At 37.5% G+C, this 22,395-nt stretch overlaps 1 protein-coding gene across 2 annotated transcripts; it reads right to left on the bottom strand.

Moving 5' to 3' along the window:
• Positions 1 to 675: 675 nt before the first annotated feature.
• On the bottom strand, positions 676 to 22,083 carry ano2a (anoctamin 2a). 2 transcript variants are annotated; one of them, XM_015046937.1, is made up of 29 exons: positions 21,976 to 22,083; positions 19,231 to 19,350; positions 16,774 to 16,943; positions 16,328 to 16,630; positions 15,048 to 15,143; positions 14,437 to 14,609; positions 14,166 to 14,220; positions 13,211 to 13,262; positions 12,974 to 13,029; positions 12,331 to 12,378; positions 12,040 to 12,104; positions 11,527 to 11,661; positions 11,268 to 11,428; positions 9,666 to 9,748; positions 9,238 to 9,249; positions 8,939 to 9,013; positions 8,783 to 8,839; positions 8,220 to 8,294; positions 7,202 to 7,403; positions 6,831 to 6,942; positions 6,690 to 6,747; positions 6,212 to 6,312; positions 5,610 to 5,773; positions 5,345 to 5,497; positions 5,066 to 5,118; positions 4,117 to 4,295; positions 3,815 to 3,920; positions 1,970 to 2,519; positions 676 to 1,879 (listed from the first exon to the last, which is right to left on the bottom strand). In XM_015046937.1, exons 3-29 carry the CDS (start codon positions 16,900 to 16,902, stop codon positions 1,227 to 1,229), a joined length of 3,906 nt encoding a protein of 1,301 aa, XP_014902423.1. In that variant the 5' UTR covers positions 16,903 to 16,943; positions 19,231 to 19,350; positions 21,976 to 22,083; the 3' UTR covers positions 676 to 1,226. The 2 variants fall into 2 exon arrangements, with proteins under 2 accessions (XP_014902423.1, XP_014902424.1); XM_015046938.1 differs by lacking the exon at positions 19,231 to 19,350 and having other exon boundaries at positions 21,976 to 22,080.
• Between the last annotated feature and the right edge of the window lie 312 nt (positions 22,084 to 22,395).

Here is a 22,395-nt window from a genome sequence, read left to right as displayed (position 1 = left end):
GAACATGCAGTTAGAGGGATATAAAAGCACAGCAACACATTTCTGAGTCTTAGTTCTTTTTATACATAGCCTATATCTGAGACACATTTTGTTGTGTTACAATTGTGCCAGAGGAGGGCAACACAGAAAACAAATTTAAGGCTACCATACATCTCTCCAAGAGGCTGAAAAAACTGTTGTTGTTCATTTAATTTAAACGCACACACTTCTATCTGACAGTGTGATGTATTTCAAGTATTTATTTCCATTAAAGTTGTTGATTATGGTTTAGAGTTTATGGAAGTAAGTTGTTCAGAAATTAGGATGTATGCCACAGTGCATGGAGGCTCTATCTTACTAGTAGTGCACATACTGTACAGTACATAAACATTCATGTATGTATTGAAAATCCTTTTTACATTTGTTCATCTTTAATATTGTGATTTTAGTTGTAACAAAAAAGTTTCTGAAATAAATCACCCTGAGTAATGAATTTGTGTGATATGAGTTTTAGTTTTTGAATCGAAACTTTAACATAAATGTTGTAACAGATGGATACCGAAATAAACAACTGCTAAATGTATGTTACTTTTAAGCTCCTTTTTAAGCGTTCTATTGGTGTTTCAAACAAAACAGCCCATTTTGTGCCGAACAGAATAAGCAATGTCAAAGACAGAACAAAATGAAGAACAAACATCAAAAATATGTGGTTGTTTAATTAGAATTTCACATCTTTTAAATATCAAAATCTCTGAAAATAAACGAAAACGCTACAAGCAGAGCTCTTGTTTCTAGGTGTCACCGTCCACCGATCTACACAGTAGCATTGCTGCATGTGTGTAAAACAATCACAATAAAAAATAAATGCAAATAACAACACTGCAGCGCCTTATGAGATATGCATGTGATTAAAATGAAACAACTTTCAAAAATGAAGTAAAATAGAAATAGAACAACTTGAGTCTTTATTTTTCATGGCATAAAAAAAAGAGTTTCTGAGGAACTTTTCTCTGACCTCTTCAGATCTAAAACACTTTTTGATATATAAAAAAAATATATATAAATAGTATTGCGTGTGAAGTTACAAGGATATAAAGGATGTCCATTTGACCTGGATGCTCTCTCTTTAGAACCCAGGTGTATGTAGGTGAGAAGGGCAGCAGGAAGGATGCAGCCTCAGGCACAAGCAGAAGAGGCTGATCTGGTCTGTTCCCTCTGCAGCCTACAGCTCCCACTCCTTGGTCTCCCTATACTGGAGTGTTATTGCGCTTCAGTTCACTGGGTGATGGTGGAATGAGGTCTCCAAGCTTCGCGCAGCTGGAGGAATGGCTCGGTCCTGAGGTCGCCTCCTCGGGACCGGGCGCTCTCTGCCGCGGAGGCAGAGTGGAGCAGCGGGTTTTGCCCCTGGAACGTGGCAGCTGAGGTGGAGGGCCTTTCAGCATGAAAAGTTCACTTGAGGCTTGGGGCTGTTGGGTCAACGGTGACTGTGGAGATGACAGGGACACGGGGCTGTGCAAAGGAGAGGATGGTTTCGGGGAAATGGAGCCCAAAGGAACCAGGGGAGTGAGCAAGGGCTGCTGCTGGAGCTTTGTGAGGCTGGTGGATTGGCTGGGCCGGGGCAGGCTGTAGCAAGCCTCAGCCCCTCTGTAGCGGGAAGGAAGGGTGGAGCAGCGGGATTTTACCCTTGTGTCTGGCTCTCTGGGGGGTGGAGCAATTAGGGTCAACATCCGAGTTTCAACATTTGATTTTGTAATGTCTGGCCTGGAGCCTCTCAGACTCTGGGATGAGCCTCTTAGGGATGAGGGATGGGACGCATGTTCCCTGTCCTTCCGTTGACTTTGCTTGGATTCTGAACGGGGAAGCTCCTTCTTCTCAACCGTGCTTGATAAAGGCTCTTCATCTAGACGAATAGAAAACGAGAAACAGATCAGAACACATCATAAGAAGTGTCGTGTAAATCATAAGTAACAACAGAGTTTTCTCCTCTTACCCAACAGGCCCAGCTCACTCATGAAAGAGTCCAGATCCACAGTAAAGTTTTCCCCCTCAGTTGCCTCTGCTTCATAAACTTGACTTTCATCGCTCTTTCTGCTGTCCTCCTTTTCTCCTTCATCCTCTCCCCTCACTTCTCCACTTTCTTCCTTTTCTTTACCTTCCACCTTACCAATTTCCTCACACTCTTCACCTTTTGGCTCATCGTCCATGTTAGTTTCAGCCTCTTCAAATGATTTATATACCTCTGGATTGGTATCAAACCTGTTAGGTTCATCCAGACTGATCTCAACCCTCACTTCTTCCTCTTTCTCCCCCACTTGGCACACGTCCTCTTCCTCTGGTGCCTCCTCCACTACAATGTCTATGTTGGCAGGAAAGCAAGGGCTAGAGGATTTTTGGGAGAGAGTTTTGGCACATGCTTCTTGGTCTTGTCCAAGCAAGAACTCCATCAATGCCATGTTCTCCTTTTTCAGCTGTTCCCGCAGTGACCGTGGGACATCTGGGATCATCCAAGCCACCAGCATACTGAGGAACATGGCAAGGTTCTTTAAGGGGAAAAAAAAGAAGAAACCAAGCAGTTTTTCTTTTGTTTTTGTTATGCATGTGTGATCAACTCAAGCAAAGTGCAGACTTGTGTCCAATTCATAATCTGAGAGGATTAGAAAAGAGACACAAAGGTTCCTCATCCCATCTGATTTTGATTGTTTTTGCTCAGAAGAAATGGCCAAAAACTTAGCCTTGAAGTCTGCAAAGCCAATAGAGACATATAAAGTGAATCGGCAGCAAAAGTTGGTTCTACAATCTATAGTCTTGTGGGAATGTGCTGAGTAGAAAATGCATGTTACAGTTTTCAGATTTTTATTTGTAAAAGAACAAAACAAAAACCACATATTTTATTCCTCTTCTCAATTATACACGTGTTTGTGTTGGTTTATGAAGTGAAATTCCAGGAAATTGCATTTTGAACAAGTGTAACATTGCACAACATTGGAATTGTTCTAGTGTCATAATGCAGTGAAAAGCACTGCATAAATTCTCTTCATCCCATTGCTAATCTTTTGTTTAATTGGTCATTGGGAGTTAGACAGAATAAAATCCAGGGCCAGGAAAATCTTGCGCAAACATCACTAACGTAGAATTGTCAGATAGGAGCCAAGTTTCACCCAATGCACATGCTGGGAATTTGCCAGAAGGCAGTTGAATTAAGCTTAGATCTAAATCGGCTTAATCCTCAACCGACCAAAGACTGAGCCATTACCTATTTGGCCACAATTCAAATAAGTTTGTCTGGAGAAATGCAGGAATTTCACAACATTACTTTGAAGCAATTGCTCAAATCAAACTCAGTAATAAAAGAGTTAGAGGTATACAGCTAGGAAAACAAAATAGAAGGTTAATGGAAAAAAAAAAAAGTCAAAGCTCTAGATTGACCCAGTTAGGTCCTGGGTCTGAAACCATTACAGCATTTTTGTTGGTACCTCGAAATGACTGACATTATCATTCCAACCTGGTTAAGCTGGAATATCCCTGCCAAGACAATGAATCTCCCAAAGGAAGCCTGCCAATATAGTAGGATCACTCCCCAGACTTTACATTGGCCTTGCTGCCAAAGATACTTAAACACTTGATTCCATCAATCTCAAACTAATAGAAAGAAAAGAGAAAAATTGTTTTTTTTGGAGTCTCGTTTAAAGAGATAATTATTAAATAACCTGACTGGCATCTAAGAAAACCCTGTATGAAAGGCAATGAATTCATAAATTGAAAAGAGAATGACCTCAGACGTCTGGTATTAAATAAGCAACTGAAATAACCATTTAGCAAAAATATTTTTTGATACCTGGAAGAATATTACAAAAGCCAGTCGAGCAGCGAGGACGGACCAGTACTGTTTGGAGAAAGTGTACGCATCCGATGCCCATGGTGGATCTCTGTAGTCCTTGTATCTAATGGAGAAAAATGGAGTAAACAAGAATCTTAGCTCACTGCACCTAAATGCAAATATATTCTGGTAATGGTGCTATGCTCTCAGCATGATCTTGAAATCCTTGCCAAATTTTGCACCAAAGGAAGCCTTAAGCTTCTGGCTAAGGGATTAAAAGGAAGATCGAGGTAGGTCAAGGTTAGCAGAATCACTCTGACCTGCACATGGAAACACCGGTGATGAGTGTGGTGGTTGGTGCTGTGCCAGGAGGAAAGTTGCTGACATTAAAGTAGGACAGCGAGTGCTCTGTGTAGCCACTCATGGTGCCGTTTCCACTGTACATGTACTGGTAGACCATTCTTGGAACGAACTCTGATGTGAAGGAGATGACGAATGCCTTTAAAAATAAACACGGAGGCAAGGTTTGACACGCTTCAGTTATGACTGAAACATAATGATCTGAATTATTATATATTTTTTTCTTTTCAAATGAGGAATCCAATACCAATTCACTTTTGGGCTTTGAGAGATGTCATATAATAACCACCCATGAGAGCCCTCAGTGAAGTGCACTGAGGGCTCTCATGATGTAAAATCTCCACACAGCCAACACACAGAATCTACCTGAAGAGTCCTTTTTCCCAAAGAAGGAAAAACCTCCCTAATTCATGGTGAAGTCTTGTCCAATGTGCTATTTAGAAAATATCTCCACTGTGATCTCCTTGTCAGGTCTTTAATGTTGGAGGACATCAAGACTATCCAGATGACAATAAGTCAGAAAATAATGTCTTCCATCTTTTAGCATGTTACGTATTGCACTCTAGTCCAAATGAACAAGTTTGAAGTTGTTTTTGTTCTGGCAGATGCCATCTTACGGTTTTTGAACGATGATCAGAATAAGCAAGAAACTGGATTTTGCTCAAGACATACTATTATCAGCTAAAATGTACTGCAAGGAAAACATCTACATTTCCATTTCTTTAAAGAAGGGACATGTTGTATTATTCCTTTTTTTTTTTTAAATCTGACACATATTAGGGAGCTTGGTTTAAAGTGTAAATACATCTGCTAGTTTTCATTCTGAAAATGCATGTAAATAAACATGTAAAATAAACCACTGATGATGGGTTACAGACAGAGAGTCAGGACAGACACATGCAGACTTACATTGGTAATGACAGAGAACTTGCTGATTCCACACAGAATGTTGTACCAAATCCCTGGGGACAGCATGAATTTCAAGAGACAGACAGGGAAAGGGAAGAGTGTCCGTTCACATGAGTGTGTATGATTGCAGTGGGTTTTTGTGGTATGAAAAAGATGCGCAAGTTCAGCATGAAAAAAGAAAAAAAGAAAAATGAAGTGAATGCAATGTACTACATGTTATTTCTAAACATTTACAGAGACTGAAAGAAGATAGGTCTTGATGTAAAAATGATTCTGTACCTATGTCTTTACACCTGACTGCATCGGGTCGCCGGATCTCGGTGACGAATTTTGCAGCATCCAGCCGAATTTCAATGACGTTGTTGAGCAGAGCAAATGCAGGTGCCAGTGGGAAGGAAGCCACAAACAGAGAGACAAATCCATACTGGATAACTGCATGAAATATTGAGACACAAGTATGCATGATTAAAAATCACATTGTGCTGCTGTGATTTTGGGAGAACCAGTGTATAAAAGACCTGAAAAGAGACTAAGTTATACTCACTCATCTCCATGTACTCTGGACTAACACCCTCAAATGGTTCAAGAGCAAAATCTTTGTCAAACTGTTGTTTTGGTCTTATCTCTTCTGTTTCATTCTCCTCTCTCTCTGCCGCTCTTTTCTTTCCTTTTTCTTCTTGTATTGTTCGGTACATCTTTTTCATTTTACTAACAAAGAGAGCATAAAAAGGACAACGACTAAATTAAAGTTAAAAAAGGAAATTGTCACAATAGTCAGGAAGCTAAGGTGTATATGAAAACATAATGCAAATTATTTAAAATTTTATACTTGTTAAAACAATGGGATTTAACAAGAAGAATTATAAATAGGCTGTGTGACCCAAAGTTTTGATAACAGAGGCCCTAAATTGTTGATTACCTAATTTTAGTGGAAAATGAACTTTTTTTTTTCCAGAACTACAACAGAACTCGTAGGTTCTGAAATGTCTACAGGATGTTATAGGAAAACAAGGTGAACCGAGATAAGCTTAACACAGAACTCAGAAATATTTTAAATATCTTGTGAACTGTGTTTTAATTTAACCAGAGGTTATTAAGCTGTTACAAAAATAAATACGGTATGAGAAGACACCGGTGTATACGTACGGGATAAGAATCTCAAAGACATTGTTTTGAATGAGCTGTTTTCCGAGCATAATCATGCTGAGCTGGATGCACAGCTCGATGAGGCAACCTGGAGGAGCGCACTGTGGAGAACAAAGACATTTATTCATCAGGATTGTTTAAACTTTAAGTAAATTTGCAAACGTTTGTACATCATTGACATGGCAGATGTGCAATAGATTAAAGCCAATAATAACCTTGTGTTATGTTTTTGTAACTTAAGTTTACAAATCAAATTAAATTTTCTTGTAATTTTCAATCAATATTTAAAAGTTATACAGTTTCCTAAACAGAAAAGGCTACATTTATGAAATGAAAACTTTTTAAAATTTATGCCAAGCACGTTTCAACACTGTTTTGGGTTTTACTGTTACTTTACAACAGAATTCCTATTTTGTGAGAATGTGCCAATATTTGTCTCCACAAATCCTAAATCAGCCACATGCAAAGTTATACCTACCTCCTCCATTCTATAGTCTCCAAACACGTAAACATAATCACCGGGCCGCCCAGCAAACCTGTATGACGACAGGACCAGGTTAGTTGAATAGGACTTAAGGTCTAAAGCAGGTAATTGTGGGGGGAAAAAAGTGAAACACACCTGCCCTTGAAGAAGGCAACATAGAAAATAGGGGCAAAGGCGTTCATGGATTTCAGAAAGAAAGACTTAAAGATTAACCTTTCTTCAAACTCTTCCTCTGTCTTTGGAAGTTCTGTTGGAAATTGGACAAAACAGTTAGCAACATATCAACACTACCATCAACACTAATTGTGTAATAAACATATAAAACATGACTATTACACTAAATTTCCTAAAACTGTTGAAATATGTCGACTAATTACTACACAATTAGTGTTTGATTCATTCCTCTCATCTGTCTCCTTTTAAACAAATGCCCCATCGGAAAACCATTGTGAATTATTAACCATCCTTGATTAGTGGTTACTCTATAACAGCATTAAACACATTACCAAGCTCAGTCAGCCACACAGCGATTGCGCCATAGACCTCTTCCAATACCAGAACAACCAGCATGTTGAGGATGATGCCTGTGGTGGTGACTGTCATCCTCACACTGGCCTTGGCTTCCGGATCAGGGTTCATGGACCACACACTTAACATGCAGATGCGATAAACTACCACTCCAAACACTGCAGAGAAGGTGACAAAAATCTAACAAAGAAACAAAACAAAATACAAAGGTTAAATAACACAGATTCCAAGGGAGAATACAATTACAGTTATAGAGCATTTGAACTTGTTTATTCTGTGTTGCGCAAAAGTTATAGGCAAAATTCAGCTTCTTCAAAGTTTCCTTCCAAGGAGTCAGACTTTCTTGTAATCTGTCAAAGAGGGTTTTTTTTTTCTTTTTTGAGAGAATCAAAAAATAAACGACTCCACTGATTATTAGTGGAAAATGCCATTGGTTAATCCAATGAGATGAGGAGCATATTTTAGCCAATAAAAGCCAATATTATCTAAAGATCTGTTTAGCTTTAGTATAATAAAATTACAGTAAAGCAAAGTCCCAAGGAAAGATTAAAAAAATATTGTCTATTACTTGTATACAGTGTATTTATTGCTGGCTCTTGGCTAGGACTCCTTAAAAAATGTGTTTTTAATTTTGATTTTTTTTTTTTTTATCTCAGTAAAATATAGGTTAAAGAATTTTAAATATGTTAAAAAAGGACAGTTCCTTGGAAGCTAACAAATATTGGCTGACCTAACCTTGAAAGACCCTGTGATTGGATGAATGTGGAGAAATCTAAAGTGTTATGCAGACAAACCAATAGAGATCGACACAACTGAGAAAAATAAAACAACCGAATTCTGTGAGCTACCTGCAACGTCATGAAAAATAACCATAATGACCCTCTGTCTGTTAAACCACCTCATCCTTCTGTTAATCAAAAGATTAACTAGAGGATCGACAAAGAGACAGATGGCAAATGGAAAAGTGAGAACATGAAGAGAGTCTGAGTGCAGTACCAGCAGCAGCAAGGTGGACACATTGATGACATAACCTGACAGGTGATCCTCAATGTCCAAGGACTCGGGCTCTGGCTGTCAAGGCAAAGGTACATGTTACGTGGATGCACAGAAAAACACATTTTTTTTTTCAGACACATCCTTCACATTGCATCACAGTCTGTGAGGGGTTGTTTGTTCTGCACAGACGCACACACAGTGTTAACGGTGGGGAGGGTGCATGTTTGCCAGCTGAAAGGACAGAAATCTCCTCCCCTTCCTCCACTCCCTCCTCCTCTTTATGTCTCTGTCAGTAATCTGGGCTAATCTCAGGCAGCTAATCTTCTTTGGACCCATCCACACACAGTGCAGAAAGGGAAGTTCATTATGTGCAAACATAATGTCATGCAACAGAATTAGTTCACAGTAACTTTATTTTTACACTAACAATGTAAACAAACAAGACTGTTTATCTCAATAACAAAAGCTACATTTCACAGTTGAGCAATATTAATATAAATAGGTAATTTATGTATGTGCTTCATGAAAAGGGTCCGTCTATTAAATGTACAGTTCAATAGTACCTGAGAGGCCAACATTTGGTCGGTTTCCCCGTCCACACCTTCTCCAGCTTGAGTCAACTAACACAGAGGATATAAAAAAATTCGACGTTAACAAACAAAATTTGCCTTAAGAGTTAAAAACTGAACAGAGATCTGAACATTTACATGTAGACTCACCTTCTTTTTAGCTTGTGCTTTCAATTTAGCTTTCTTCTCCTGAAGAGCTTCTTCATATTCAGGTCTCAGTTCATCCTGCAGCACACATCCAAAAACATGCACTTTAAAATACAACCACCATATCTGGGGGATTTACATTTTGGTACACACTGTTTTGCCACTTTCCGTAACACGTGCATATACTGTAGTTTTATTTTCTGTTTATCCACATTTTCAGTGATTATCTTGTTTTTTGTCTTGATTTTCTAAAATCTATTCTGTTCTGTTTTTTCAAAACTTCCTAACACAAAGTTTCCTACCTGAACTCGCTCCTTCAGGCGTCAGGAGACACATGAAACACAGAGAGAACAGTGGCGTTAGTTTGTGATTGTTTGTGCCGCGACCTTGCTGTGTCATTTCATCCACCAACTGTTCTTAAAGGCCAGGACCAATCCCATTACTGCGCTTCACTGGGTAACTGTCTGGCAGCAAGCATTTTGGTTTGTTAGAGGAACTTAAAGGTCAAGTGCTAATGAGAGACTTCCAGGAAAACCAGTATTCCTTTTGTGCATGGCTTGGGCCATAAAATGATCTCTGTAGGCATTCCTGGCTTCCTCTTTTTACAAACTCGAGTGCAGAAACACGTGTATGATAATTCATTCTTATGTGACACAATAAATGTATAAATAAAAATCTTTTGTGTGTACATATGTGTCCACCAATGGTTTTCTTGAGCCAACTTCATTACCTCTTCATGCTCCAAGCTTGTAAGGTCCCACGAATGTTTCAGACACATCTGCCTCCTTTTCCAGTGCTCAAGAAAACATGCAGCTGCAGGACAATATGCACATAGAATAATTTTTAGAAAGAGACAAAAATAAATCTGACTATTTTGTCATTTACATCAAGCAAACAGAACGTGAAGCTTAAAAATATCTCACTGGAATGGTGTTTTCAAAAAGCATTAGAAGACAAATTAATCTCTTAAGTTAGGATAAGAAACAAGCAAACAAAACTGGGTGAATAAAACTTAAAACCTAATTAGAAACTACAGTTTCTTACTTTAAGACATGCTATTTTTATATCATTTATATGGTATATTACATTTTGTCATGTTACAACCACAAACGTCAATGTTTTCTATTACGATTTTATGATAGTACAACACAAGGCAAAGTATGGCCATGGATGGAAAATGAACGTATAGTTTTATTTATTTTATTTTACAAATGAATATTTGAAAAGTGTCGCATGTTCAGTGTTTCTTTACTCCAGAAGTCAATACTCTAGAACCACCATTCACTGACATAAAAACTGCAAACCTTCTATTATAAGGTGTCTATTGCGTCTAATTTATTGTGTCTCTACCAGCTCTGCACTTCCAGAGACAAAAAACATTTTCTCCAGCTCTTCTTTTCCAATTATACTGGGTGGAGAGCTTCTATAAACAGAAAATTTCAAGTCTTGCCACAGATTCTCACCTAGACAGAGGCCTGGATTTACAGACAGTAGCAAGTTTTCACAGAGAGCCTCACGGTCATTGGAGCAAAATTAAACTGATGCAACTAAGGGCATGATGTAACAAAAAAATCTCAACATGGAGACTATATGATGTACACAAGACACTGAACTGAACTACATGCTAAAGTATTGGCATTAAGAAGATAAATTCTCTGCAAAACCTACATTTTGCACAGTATTAATAAATATACAGCTCTGGAAAAAATATGAGACCACTTAAAATGACCAGTTTCTCTGATTTTACTTTTTATAGGTATATGTTTGAGCAAAACGAACATTATTCTTTTATTATATTCAATACTAACAACATGTTAAATTTTGTATTGTCTGCAGAAAATGAGAAATGGTCAAAATAACGTAAAAGATGCACTGCTTTCAGTCTCAGATAATGCAAAGAAAACAAATTCACATTCATTTAGAAACAACAATAATAATGTTTTAACTCAGGAAGAGTTCAGAAATCAATATTTGGTGGAATAACCATGGGTTCAGTGCTGTGTTCTCTTTGTTTTTTCCAGAGCAGTGTATGTACACTACAGTAGTGTTTCACACTGTGCGTCCATGGAGTGGTGAAGAGTAATTAGATTATCCTCTTAACACCTTCTCTCTGGTTTCCAGCCAACATAAAACTAAAGGGAGCCGGCATTTTCTGTCCTGGATGCTTTTCAAATAATGGGCTGTAAAAATTATTCTCGTTCAAATCTCTTTGGTAAACTTGGCCAAACAATGGATTGAAGGTGTGGGAGTCTTCCTGTCTTTGGCTAGTTGAAATGTGTGCTGCTTTTTTAAAACATTCAGAGTGAAGTGTGTAGTTGTTGTATATAGTTACCCCAAAGGGACATGAAGATAGCAAAGAGAACAGTAGCTCCATTGTCGAACAGGTATGAGGCTCGGGCCAATGAGCATACTGAACTCAGACGCCAGTAATCACACACGGCATCACACAGTGGACACATTGTGATGTTCAGGTTGTCATCACATGTCTCCTGACTGAAATATGAGTAGAAGCACATAGCAAAGTTTGTTACTTCTCTCTCTCTCTGATTAGACTGATTAGTTTTGATGAGCATGGATAAGTGTTTGCCTACCTTGGCACATTGGTATCTACGGTAAGTATGCCATACAGGAAGACAATGATGCCCAGCACAGAGGGTGGAATGAGAAGCTGAGTATAAACACCCAGCCAGGCAAAATATAACCCAATTTGCTCTCCAAAGTACTTCCTGCAAACATGGAGACAGAAGATAAATCAGAAGATAAATCAGCTGCCCTCATCAGGATTCATCAGCAGGATCCAACTTATGTTGATAGGAAAAGCTACAAATCATTCTTACAGCCATCCTCAAATAATAAATAAACTTAAAATGTATTAAATATAAATCTAAAAATATCTTCACTGGAATGTAACTGAGCCTATCACGAGGCGTAATTTGTCATTGAGACTTAAATCGTCTTCTTAATATACAGTAATAATCAGGGACATTTAAAAAAATATACGCTTTCTGTAATACTGTAACTGTATTTCATCACAAGCATTCTGCAAACAGCAGTCACAACTAATTGCTTAAAACTAATCGTAGTTTGCTAAAAGATCTTGTCACCTGATCAGGTCAACAGGCTGATATTTGAACATGACTCCATAGTTGGCCCACTCTTCATGAAGCAGCTAAACAACAAAGACATGTATCATACAGGGTTAATGTACTCATTTAGGTCTGGTATAGGTCCAGTTAAAAAAAACAAACAGCTAATGATTGTCTCTTAGTATCCTATTGTAATGTATTAAGAGTGACAATGTATTTTTATCTCGACTGGGTCTAAAAAATATAATCTACCAGTTATCTGCAGACATTTTAAGGAAGGACAATACCACTATTACCACTGTTACACACCTGTCTTTCATTTCGTTGATCTTTTCTTCCTCTCCGTGTGAATGGACCCTAAAGAAAAGGAGGACTACAGTTTTCTCTCATGCATATAATGTAGCAAAGTTTGTTGATCATTAAACACACCATAGTAGGCCTCTGCTTATTCACAATACATTATACACTTAAAACTCCAAATTATTTGTGGATTTTTTTTTTTATTTTTTTTATATTTAAAAGCAAATGCAGTTCGGGTAGCTGAAATACCTAATGACAATAGCTATTTCATATGCTATTGGTTGCCAAAGCAGCCAATCCAGGAGCACCATCATTTTCCTTCCTGCTGATTGACTGTACCCCAAGAATGGAAATAAGGAAAGACTGTAGACGTCAGCTTCTGCAGTAGTCCTAAGGTGTTTTCCTTGTGTGTAGTAATGCACACAAAGGTAAATTAGGTGTTTGAACTACTAAAACAGGCAGTCAAATAGCTAAAATCCACAAGTTTATGTGGATTTTAGCTATTTATGGGCTGTTGTGATCCCTATGCCCAATTGGTCCACTGTTTTTGTAATTAACATTAAAATGGAGGTAACATTTGCTGAGAAACAGCTTCATGTGGAAAAAACAAAACAAAGAAAAGTTGCTTAATTCAGGTTTCAGTTTTACTTACATCATGCAGCGGGAAGGCAGAAATGTAAACACCTCGAGCCAGTAATGAGCTGATGCCTTAAGACACAAAAGCAGAGGAACACAAAATCTGTTTTGAGACCTCTGGGAATAAACAAGGACAACGTATAACATTTCTAAAAATTGTTTTAGGGTGCCTGCACTTGATGCATATGTTGACACAGTCTGACACAATAGCACCTGTTTTGTTGCTGGTTTATGGCCAATAAAATCCACTCACCTGTGGTTTGGCAAGTGCGTGTGCAGGTAGTGCGTGAAATGATCTCAGCAACCTAGAAGCAGACATAGCATTAGTTACATATTTAAAACAAATAAAAAAATTTCCTAGAACTTAGAGGTTATTTTCCACTGACTTTTCCTTAACTTAGCGGACACTGTGTTGCAGCTTACTGGTTAACCTCATGAAACTTTACTAGATAATTTCCAAAGATCACCAGGTCCTTTCATGGAACTTGCCAAATACTTAACAGCACTTTAATTTGACATGCAGCTACTTAACTGATTATTGCTCAAATAAATCTTGTAGAACTCACCGGGTATTTTCGAATACTTTCATGGAACTTTCATAGAAGCTTATCTGGAATTTTGTTAGTTTCTGATAACTAATTTGCTTTCTGAAACCCTTGTGGAACTTGCAAGGAACTGACCCAAGTTCTGTAAAGTACTTGATAAGACCCATGAAAGTTACAGAAAATATCTTGTAAATTCCATGAAAGTAGCTGGCAAGTTGTGGAAATGTTCATTACAAAATTGCCCCCAAAAAGTCCAGAAAGAATTTGGTAACTTCAGAAAAGTTCAGTTAAGTACATAGTCAATTTCATAATAGTACCTTGTTGTTTTATGAAAGGTTCCTGACACAGTAAGTCCCATGAATATTACATAAAACTTACTGTATTACATGAATATTAAGAAAGTACCTTGTATGTTCCTTAAAGATTCCAGGAAAGTTACAAAAACAACAGCAGTCTAAATCCCAGTTTGTGATAGTACCTTGTAGGTTCTAGATAAGTAACAAGTAAGTATGAAAATAGTCCTGGACAAATGCCTTGTAAATACAGGCAAAGTTCTTGATAAGTTCCTGGAAAGTAAAGACTATTACATAAATCTGATATTATGTAGTTCTACAAAATACTCTTAACAGACGACAGTTGAGAGAAATCATCTCATAGACTCACTATTCTGCTCCGTGTTGCGTTGTCAAATAAAGTTGCTGTTGACTTGATGTCGTACCTGCAGGAAATGACAAAATTACAAACATCAGCTATCGGTTGAAGTAGAAATATATATTTAACTTAGATTTGGCATTTGGAAATTGTGCACATTGTGGCAGAGAAAGCAAATAACCATTGAGAGATTTTGATGTTAGCATGTTGTCTAAATCAACATAGTTATATCAAATCACATCTAAGACATCAAGTCATGCGAAGAGCTTGCTCATGTACTCACAGGTGGAGCTTATCTCTGATGAATGAGTGTTTCAGAGTTTTGAAATTGACATGTGACTGCGAGTCTTTGTGGATGTCGTTGTCAGGGACATCAGGCTGAAATGGTCTGTTTAGTTGGGAGATGACAGTATCCCACATTCCAGCAATGCCTGTCCTTTTCCGCAATTCACATTTCTGCTCAAAAGAAACAAATGGAAAAACTTTGATCACTGCCAATCAACTGGATTTCATAGTTCCCTAAAAGGTTGTTTCCAACTACAGTGCCCGATATATTGCCCAATTATATAGCAGTGTATTTATATCGCGAAGGACTGTTTAGGCTGCCAGAATTGTTGGCTAATATATTCCAATTGTTATGAAGTTGCATTTTAAATTCTGACTGAATATTTATCCCGTGGGACAGATTATATTTTTCCAAGTCAGAATACTGTCTTTCTCAGATGAATCACATTTTAGCAAGCTGCAAGGTGTTGCTCCCTTTTCCTCGCAGTGGTCAAAATATTGTGGCTGATCAGTCTATATAACTCTTCCTCAAAGTGAGGCTCTGCAAATGGCCAAAAAGTGCTGAATAAACCTGATATTTTCACCATTAGCAGAGGAAAACAGACTTACCTTTTTCACAGCTACCTTGATCTTCTGTAACTCTGCCTCACGACTGAGAATTGACCATGGGATGTGCAGTCGAATGAAGCTGATGCCATTTAACTTCTACACATTAAGGCACACATGAAAATGGGGTAAAAACAAATGTGAAAAGCCATGTTGACCCATAACGAACTTAATTCAGTACCAAAAAAACATTGCTTTTGTCAAGTCATCATAACAAATCTGACGTTTTGACAGTTTGTTGATCTGGAATAAATAACAATGCCAAGACGGAGAAACATCAAGAATAACCTGAAAGAGTGGATTGTATCTTTCCATTAATCTGGAAAACAATTTGAAGTCAATCTTTCTCAGTAAGATAGATTATTCACGAGTGACAAAACATTGAGAAGAGCTGCCAGTCTTTGCACTACTGAATGTTCCCGCAAATTTGTCCAAAGGTCAAATCCAGCAATGCTCAAAGAAATAACAAAACTTGTATATCTCAATTGCACACTTTATGGAGCTCAGGTAGGATGTAGATCTGCAAATTTGCAGTCGAGATAGCTGCAAGACTTCTTGAAGATCATTCTTTGGACACCTGAATCCAAAGTTATGATATCTAACAATAACAAGCTCTGTTATTTTTTGAAAAAATAAAAAATTAAAAATTAAAAATTAATAATAATAATAATAATAATAATAAAATAAAATAAAATAAAATAAAAACTGATTATCAGCGCAAATACTTTATATCCACTGTGAAGCATGCAGGAAAGAAATGAATTAGGCTTCTTTGCAGTTGTAGGTTTTGGGTACAGTCATTAAGTCTAACATTTCAAGCTAAAAGTCAATTGCAGCAGCAAATCTAAAACAGAGTGGCCAGAAAATAATGAAGGAATTGAGATGGCTTAGTTAAAAACCCAGACTTCAAAATATACACTATTTTCACAAAGGACATGTTTAGATAGATTTTTTCTATAACAAACAGGAATCCTAAAGAAACCCTCAAATGTAACTTTCGTCCAGCAAACACACTTCTCAATAGTGAATGACTCTCTAAGAAGGTCTTGTAATCCAGCCCTTGGCTCAAGATGCTTACAGTGTTTTTAATCTGCAACCAAAACAGCAGCTGATTTAACGCATGAGCAAATGGTGTGCAGAGACTGACACATAAATCACAAACTTTCCTTCAGACGTTGCAACACAGAGGAAAACAGCATTCACATAAACATGCTGGAAAATACAAGAAAACAATATGCACCAAGATGGTCTGTTATCAGTGTAAGGATATGTTGGTTACCTACTTCTTTGTCACGTTCAATCTGTAGTCCGGCCTCCAGCAGACCCGCTTCAAACTCCTCCCTCATCAGAGCTTTCTCCTCCTCAGTAAGCTTTGAGTCTTCCGCATCCCCTGCTGCACCACCTGCCTCCCCAGATTCTGCTTCTGCTTCCAGTCGAATCGGTAGAATTATTGGCAAATTTCCATTGGAAGAAATGGACAGTCGCTTACAGCTACGCCTCTTTTTGTATTTGTAACAAAGTATGTAGTCCACTTTTCTCTTGCCGTCAGCAAAAAAAAGTCCAGGTCCAAGATCAATGCCAGACTCCTAACAAACAAACAAGCACATATTTACATTATGATTACTAAAGCATGTAACCTAGAAATAGGAAAAAAAGAAAAAGAAAAGTGAAACCATTTTTTAAAAGGAAAGACAATCTGTTAAAGATTTATCCTCAGCAGTAATCTTACCGGTGGCGGGGGCTCACTGCTGTCAGGGAGGTTGACAGGTCCTCCATTGGCGGCATCAAGTCCAAACCCAGACAGAGATCGCGCCAGTGACACAAGCTTTGCTGAGTGAAAGGATGATGACTCACTCATTGCTTTGGTGAAGGATATATGCCCTTTTCCGTTTCATCCCTCTGTAGGAAAGAAAAAAGCTTTTTGTTTTTCTTTGACCTTTAAAGAGTCTTTAGTGGTATTAAAACTGTCCACACCTTTTATTATTGCTGAAAAATATATTTTTTAGTCATATTTTTACTTTTGCAGATGAGCTTGAAGTCTATTAGGTTGGAAGTCCTCCTTGCCAACACCTTAATCTTAAGCTCCCCCACAAGTTCTCTGTCAGATTCAGTTCAGAGTTGGGCCACTTCAAAACAATAATAATGCTTATTGTAAAAATCTGAATTTATACATTCATTTCACTTTTTGTCAGGCTCTCAACATCTTATGACCCTCCCAAAATGAAAGCACAGGTGGCCTCAAACCAAATTAAGGCCCTTAATGACACTGACTGAAGTCCAACAACCATAAAGTAGCACTAGTAATAAAAGGATAGCAAAAACAAACAAAAAATCTAATTTGAAAGCCACTGATCCTCACATACCACAAACCTGTCCATTTAAACATTGTAAAGGAACACCAAAGGGAAACGCCATTCTCGTGTGAGAAAAACATGTTATCTGGACATATTAGAGCCATGACAAGGTTAAACTGTTATATATGTGTTCTACACATCCTCCAGTGGAAAAATAAAGCTTTAGGATGTCCAGAGCTGCTGAAATGTGTCTGGTTGTGAGGGGAAGATTTAAGTGACCATCCCTCTCAATTGAGGGTCTTCGCCTGTGGAATAACGAGTGTCCTTAAAAAAAAAAAGTCTTCTGCTCACAAATTCTCTCAGATAAATACATTTTCCAAGAGAATAACTTGGAAGATGTTATACTCTTGAAGAGGATCCCTTCTTTTGGATAATCTTGTAAGAATGACCTGATCTAAATTCCTTCACCCCAAAAAAGGGAATCAGTCTTCAAAAGGGTAGCAGTCTTTTCCCACACTGTCCAGTGTCAACGGTGTAGATACTGCACCATCTACACTAGCCTACTAGAAACATTCAAATTAAGCATACCTAAACCAATATTTGAAATAATAAACAAGAGCTATGTAGCTACTCAATATGGAGCACATTTTTGGATCCTTTTCATTCTGGTTTAGGATTTACAAAGCTATGTTCTTGGTTAACAGTTTCAGTGATGATATTGGGTTTCATTTCTTTCTGGAAAAAAAAAAAAAACAATAGAAAGCAAAAATCACCATTGAAGGTTTTATGACACAATACACAGTGGTAGTCTGTTTAGGCAGCCATAAAAACTAAAGCAAATTTAATCTGTCCTGTCCATGTCTTTCACTAATTGGAAGCCGCAGAGTCAGATTAAGCAGTGCAGCAGAGTGAAACCCAGACAGCACAGCTTCAATCTGCCGGGGTAATTTGGTCAGTGGGCTCATTCTGCAAAGAATAAAATACGCTCAGAAATTCTTAAGCATTACACCATGAGAAGCAGATGGAAATCCCTAGATTTAGTTCTACCAAAAGAAACCATTAAGCATGGTTCAACGTGGCGCACAAAAAAGACTAAAATTCCCAGTTTCTCAAATATTTTTAAAGATCCGACTTACTGTAACACTAGACATATCTTAGTGTTTGAATGACAGTGTATTCTAATTCAGAGTAGAAATTCAGTATATTTTCTTTTATCAATTATTTAAAGACTTTTACAGTCTAATCACATTGTGCAACATGATGATCAAAATAGAGTGTGATGTATTAATAAGACTAGAAGGGATGAACCAATCAATGAGCCATTTTTGTTGAAAAACTTGAATTGGTAAAGCACTGAAAAATATGCATTTCTGTACTCCTGTTTATCATTTTATAATAAAAAAAAACTCCAACCATTTTCACTTTATAAGAGATTCGTCAAAATATAATTAACTTTTTTCAATCTTTTTGGAGATATCAATTAAGGATTATGGCTACTTGCTTTGGTGCATTAACGGGGACTATCTTGTAAGTAATTTGTTTTTGTTGAACTCGAAAGTGCATGGCCTATCAAATAACCTGCAACACATTTATTTTCTCTTTTATATCTTTAATTGTTTAGGGGTAAAAAATGGTTATGTCAAAATCGGTATTGATCAGTAAAAATCTGATCGGTGTATCTCTAAAGACTTGCCTTAACATAGTGGTTTTGCATATTTCACATCACAAAATGAGATTATTTTAAACGTCTTTTAACGGTGAAGTGATTTTTTAAACAATGTTAACACAAATACATGTTGTCCGTAGGTGTGTTGGAACTGAAACCAAAAAATTCCACAAACTCAAAGGTAGAATTTTCAGTCAAAAATGATGAATTCTGCAGAGACACTTACTTAAAATAATTGATGGTGAGAAGAGGCTACAATCTGAAAATACTCAGTACTCCACACACATAATGGTCCCAGGCCAGGCCTGAACATAATCTGTCCGTCCTTTTGAGAAACCAGGGAAAGCTGTGAGACATGTAAACACAACAACAATCAACCAAACTGCATGTTGACAGTAAGCACACTGCTTTACCTGTCAATCCTTCTACAGATGTGCACCAATTTACCTCATAATCTCAGTTAACCAAGCATTAGGAAGCGCAGTGCCAAGATGCAAGTGGAGATTATTTATCCCTTCACACTCAACCCTTTACACCTCAACACACTGAGATTTTTTTTTTTTATTATTTCCTTTATTTAACCAGGTAAACCCCATTGAGATCTAGTCTCAAGGGGGACCTGGGCAGAAGTCTGCAGTACACAGCAACCTGGTTACAAAACAAAATTGATTAATACTACATGTACACAATTATAAAACAGATTTAAACAATTTAAAAACAGTAACACTGTTTAAAAGATTCTCGTTGCCTGTTTTTAAGAATCGCTCGAAATAAATCCAGTGAAATCAAATCTGACATCTTGATTTCAGACTGAAGCTGATTCCAGGCTGAAGGAGCCATCACACTGAAAGCTTGCTTTCCTTTTTCAGTTCGGCAGTGTGGAACATGCAAAAGAAAAATGTTGTTGGAACGTAAAGAATGGGAACTAACAGATCTATGTAAAAGAGAGTTTAAATATGCTGGAGCCAATCCGAGTAGAGATTTATAGATCAGGATCATCAAGTGATTGTTTCTCCGTACGCTTAAAGGAGGCCATTCAGCTTCTGCATACAGCTTACAATGATGTAAGATGGCTGCAGTAGGGATTTTACACCTGACTGCTTGTGATTCGGTCTGTTTCAACTCGTGTTGTTGAGACCCAATGTTAGCATTCAGACTCTTAGGTGGGAGAAGATCATGCATTCATTCATTTTCCTTCACAAGGAGTCCAAAGGAGGCTGTGGATATGACTGCTTTAGCTTCCAGTAGACACAAAGGACTGGGGGGTATTTTTTGGCAAAATATCTTTTTTTTTTTTTGCTTTGTTTTAGTTTTAATTTTGTTCTTTAATTTATTTACTTCTAATAATTTGGCATGCAGTATCTTTGTGAACTGCAGTTTTGTATTGATACTGTCCTACTGTTTATTTAAGTAATTTATGCTATTTTTATTCTGCCAGGTAGAATGCTTTTTTTTTGCGTACTGTTGCTTTATATTCTTAATAAACCATGTTTTGTGCCCATAGAATTTAAAATTCATTCAATTATGAGTTAATTTGATCAAAAGTATTATTTTGACCACCTGGTAGGAGGAGAGAGAGAGAGAGAGAGAGAGAGAGAGAGAGAGAGAGAGAGAGAGAGAGAGAGAGAGAGAGAGATGTGTGTTTAACCCGTCTGCCACACACTCCTTCATGGAGAGCAGAGGTGATTGACCCAGAAAATATGATACAATTATTTCAGTCATTGATGCTCTTATTGCTTGTAGGACTGATAACACTGATGATGTTATCAGATCATGTTATCATCATGTTACATTAAATTCTTAAGAAAAAAATGTCATGCTAAATTTACTTTTTTTTTCCAGATTGTATACTCCTTTTAGGTTTACATCCCAAGGAAAATTTTCTTAAAAGGTGAGATTTGTTATAACAAAGACCTATGTTAGTGCTAACTTGGTAATTGCTGATGCTTTTGTCTCAGCTGCACAACTGTCTCAGAGTAACAATTCATGTCAGTTGTAGATGTTTACATGAACACCGGTCTGAGTACTTGTCCTTCCTATGTTTTTATTTATTTTTTTTTTGTCATTAAATGTTAAACTTCACATTGATTCTAAAATTTGTGATAGTTTTAGCTGTATGTGGGACCCAAAATTATTTTTTTGAGGTGCCCATAAATCAGTGGTCTGCCCCTGCTGCGATCCTCCTGACCTTTTTTTTTTTTTTAAACACTTCTAATGTTTCTTATTTTAGCTTTTTAGTGTTTAAAAGGTTCACATTGTGTTCAGTTTTTTTTTTTTTTTGTTCAAATTTTATTCTGCCCCTGTTCATTTTGGAGAAGACACTCAGAAGAGTGCGCCACTGCGTGTGCGCCTCAATGCGAGGCTTAAAAGCTTGTAAGCCTGCAGTCAGTGCAATCACAGAGGCTGGACTGCACCCTCTCACTGACAAACATGAACTGCATCACCAATTCAAAGCAGATTACATATTCTATTTAAAATATATTAGTATATATCATTTCATTATGCTATATCAATCATACTAAAACATTTATGTAGAGTTTGATAGAAACTACATTCACTTTTAGATTAGGTTTTTGAGAAGGTTGATAAAATAACAGTTAGCCCTACGCTCCACATTACATAATTTCCACCTTGGCTAATTAACCCCAAGGTAGATGTTTCGCACTGCTTGTCAGGCTATGTGATTAATTAAAAGCAACAGTTGTACGCACACATGGTTGGATGGAAAAAAAAAAAAAAAAAGAAAAAGAAAAAACACCCTTAGCACTCCGTTACTCCGAAGGAGCATTTAGTAAACATTATAAACCCTGGATTCGTTTTATTTATCCCTCTAAGTAAAGATTTGTCATATTAAAGAAAAATATGTGTAAGATGACACTGCCAGAGCACCATAGAACGTATGAACTCCAAAAGATGCAAAGGGAAATTTTAAGCGCACCTAATACCAAAAGAAAGTAAACAGAAAACTCACCAGTATCCACGCGAAAACAGTTGTTTGTTGGGGGGATAAATGTTAAGACATGACACCGCCCGAAGCGTTGAGATGGTGGACAATCCGCGCGCGCTCTCGCAACCACTGGCTTATTGCGCGCGAACAGGGCGGCTAATTCCCCGAGCAGTCCACGCAGAGAAGGAGGAAGGTGTGGGGCATATTACTGAGCCATGATGTGTGTGTGTGAAGCAGCAGGGAACGAAGAGCTTACAGGTGATCAGACTCTACCTCCGCTTCCATATCTATCTATCTATCTATCTATCTATCTATCTATCTATCTATCTATCTATCTATCTATCTATCAACTATTTTTACACCCCCTTTTAACCAAAAGGTCAGCAGTTATTCTTCTACTCCATTTAAGAAGGATAAAGAGAGGGGTACATTTGACTATTCCAA

The sequence above is a fragment of the Poecilia latipinna genome, unplaced genomic scaffold, assembly GCF_001443285.1.
Source record: "Poecilia latipinna isolate Pla-1442-1.1 unplaced genomic scaffold, P_latipinna-1.0 Scaffold799, whole genome shotgun sequence".
In the NCBI taxonomy this organism is placed as follows: Eukaryota; Metazoa; Chordata; class Actinopteri; order Cyprinodontiformes; family Poeciliidae; genus Poecilia; species Poecilia latipinna.
Note: the sequence above shows the minus strand (reverse complement) of the source record. Positions and strands in the feature narration are given on the sequence as shown.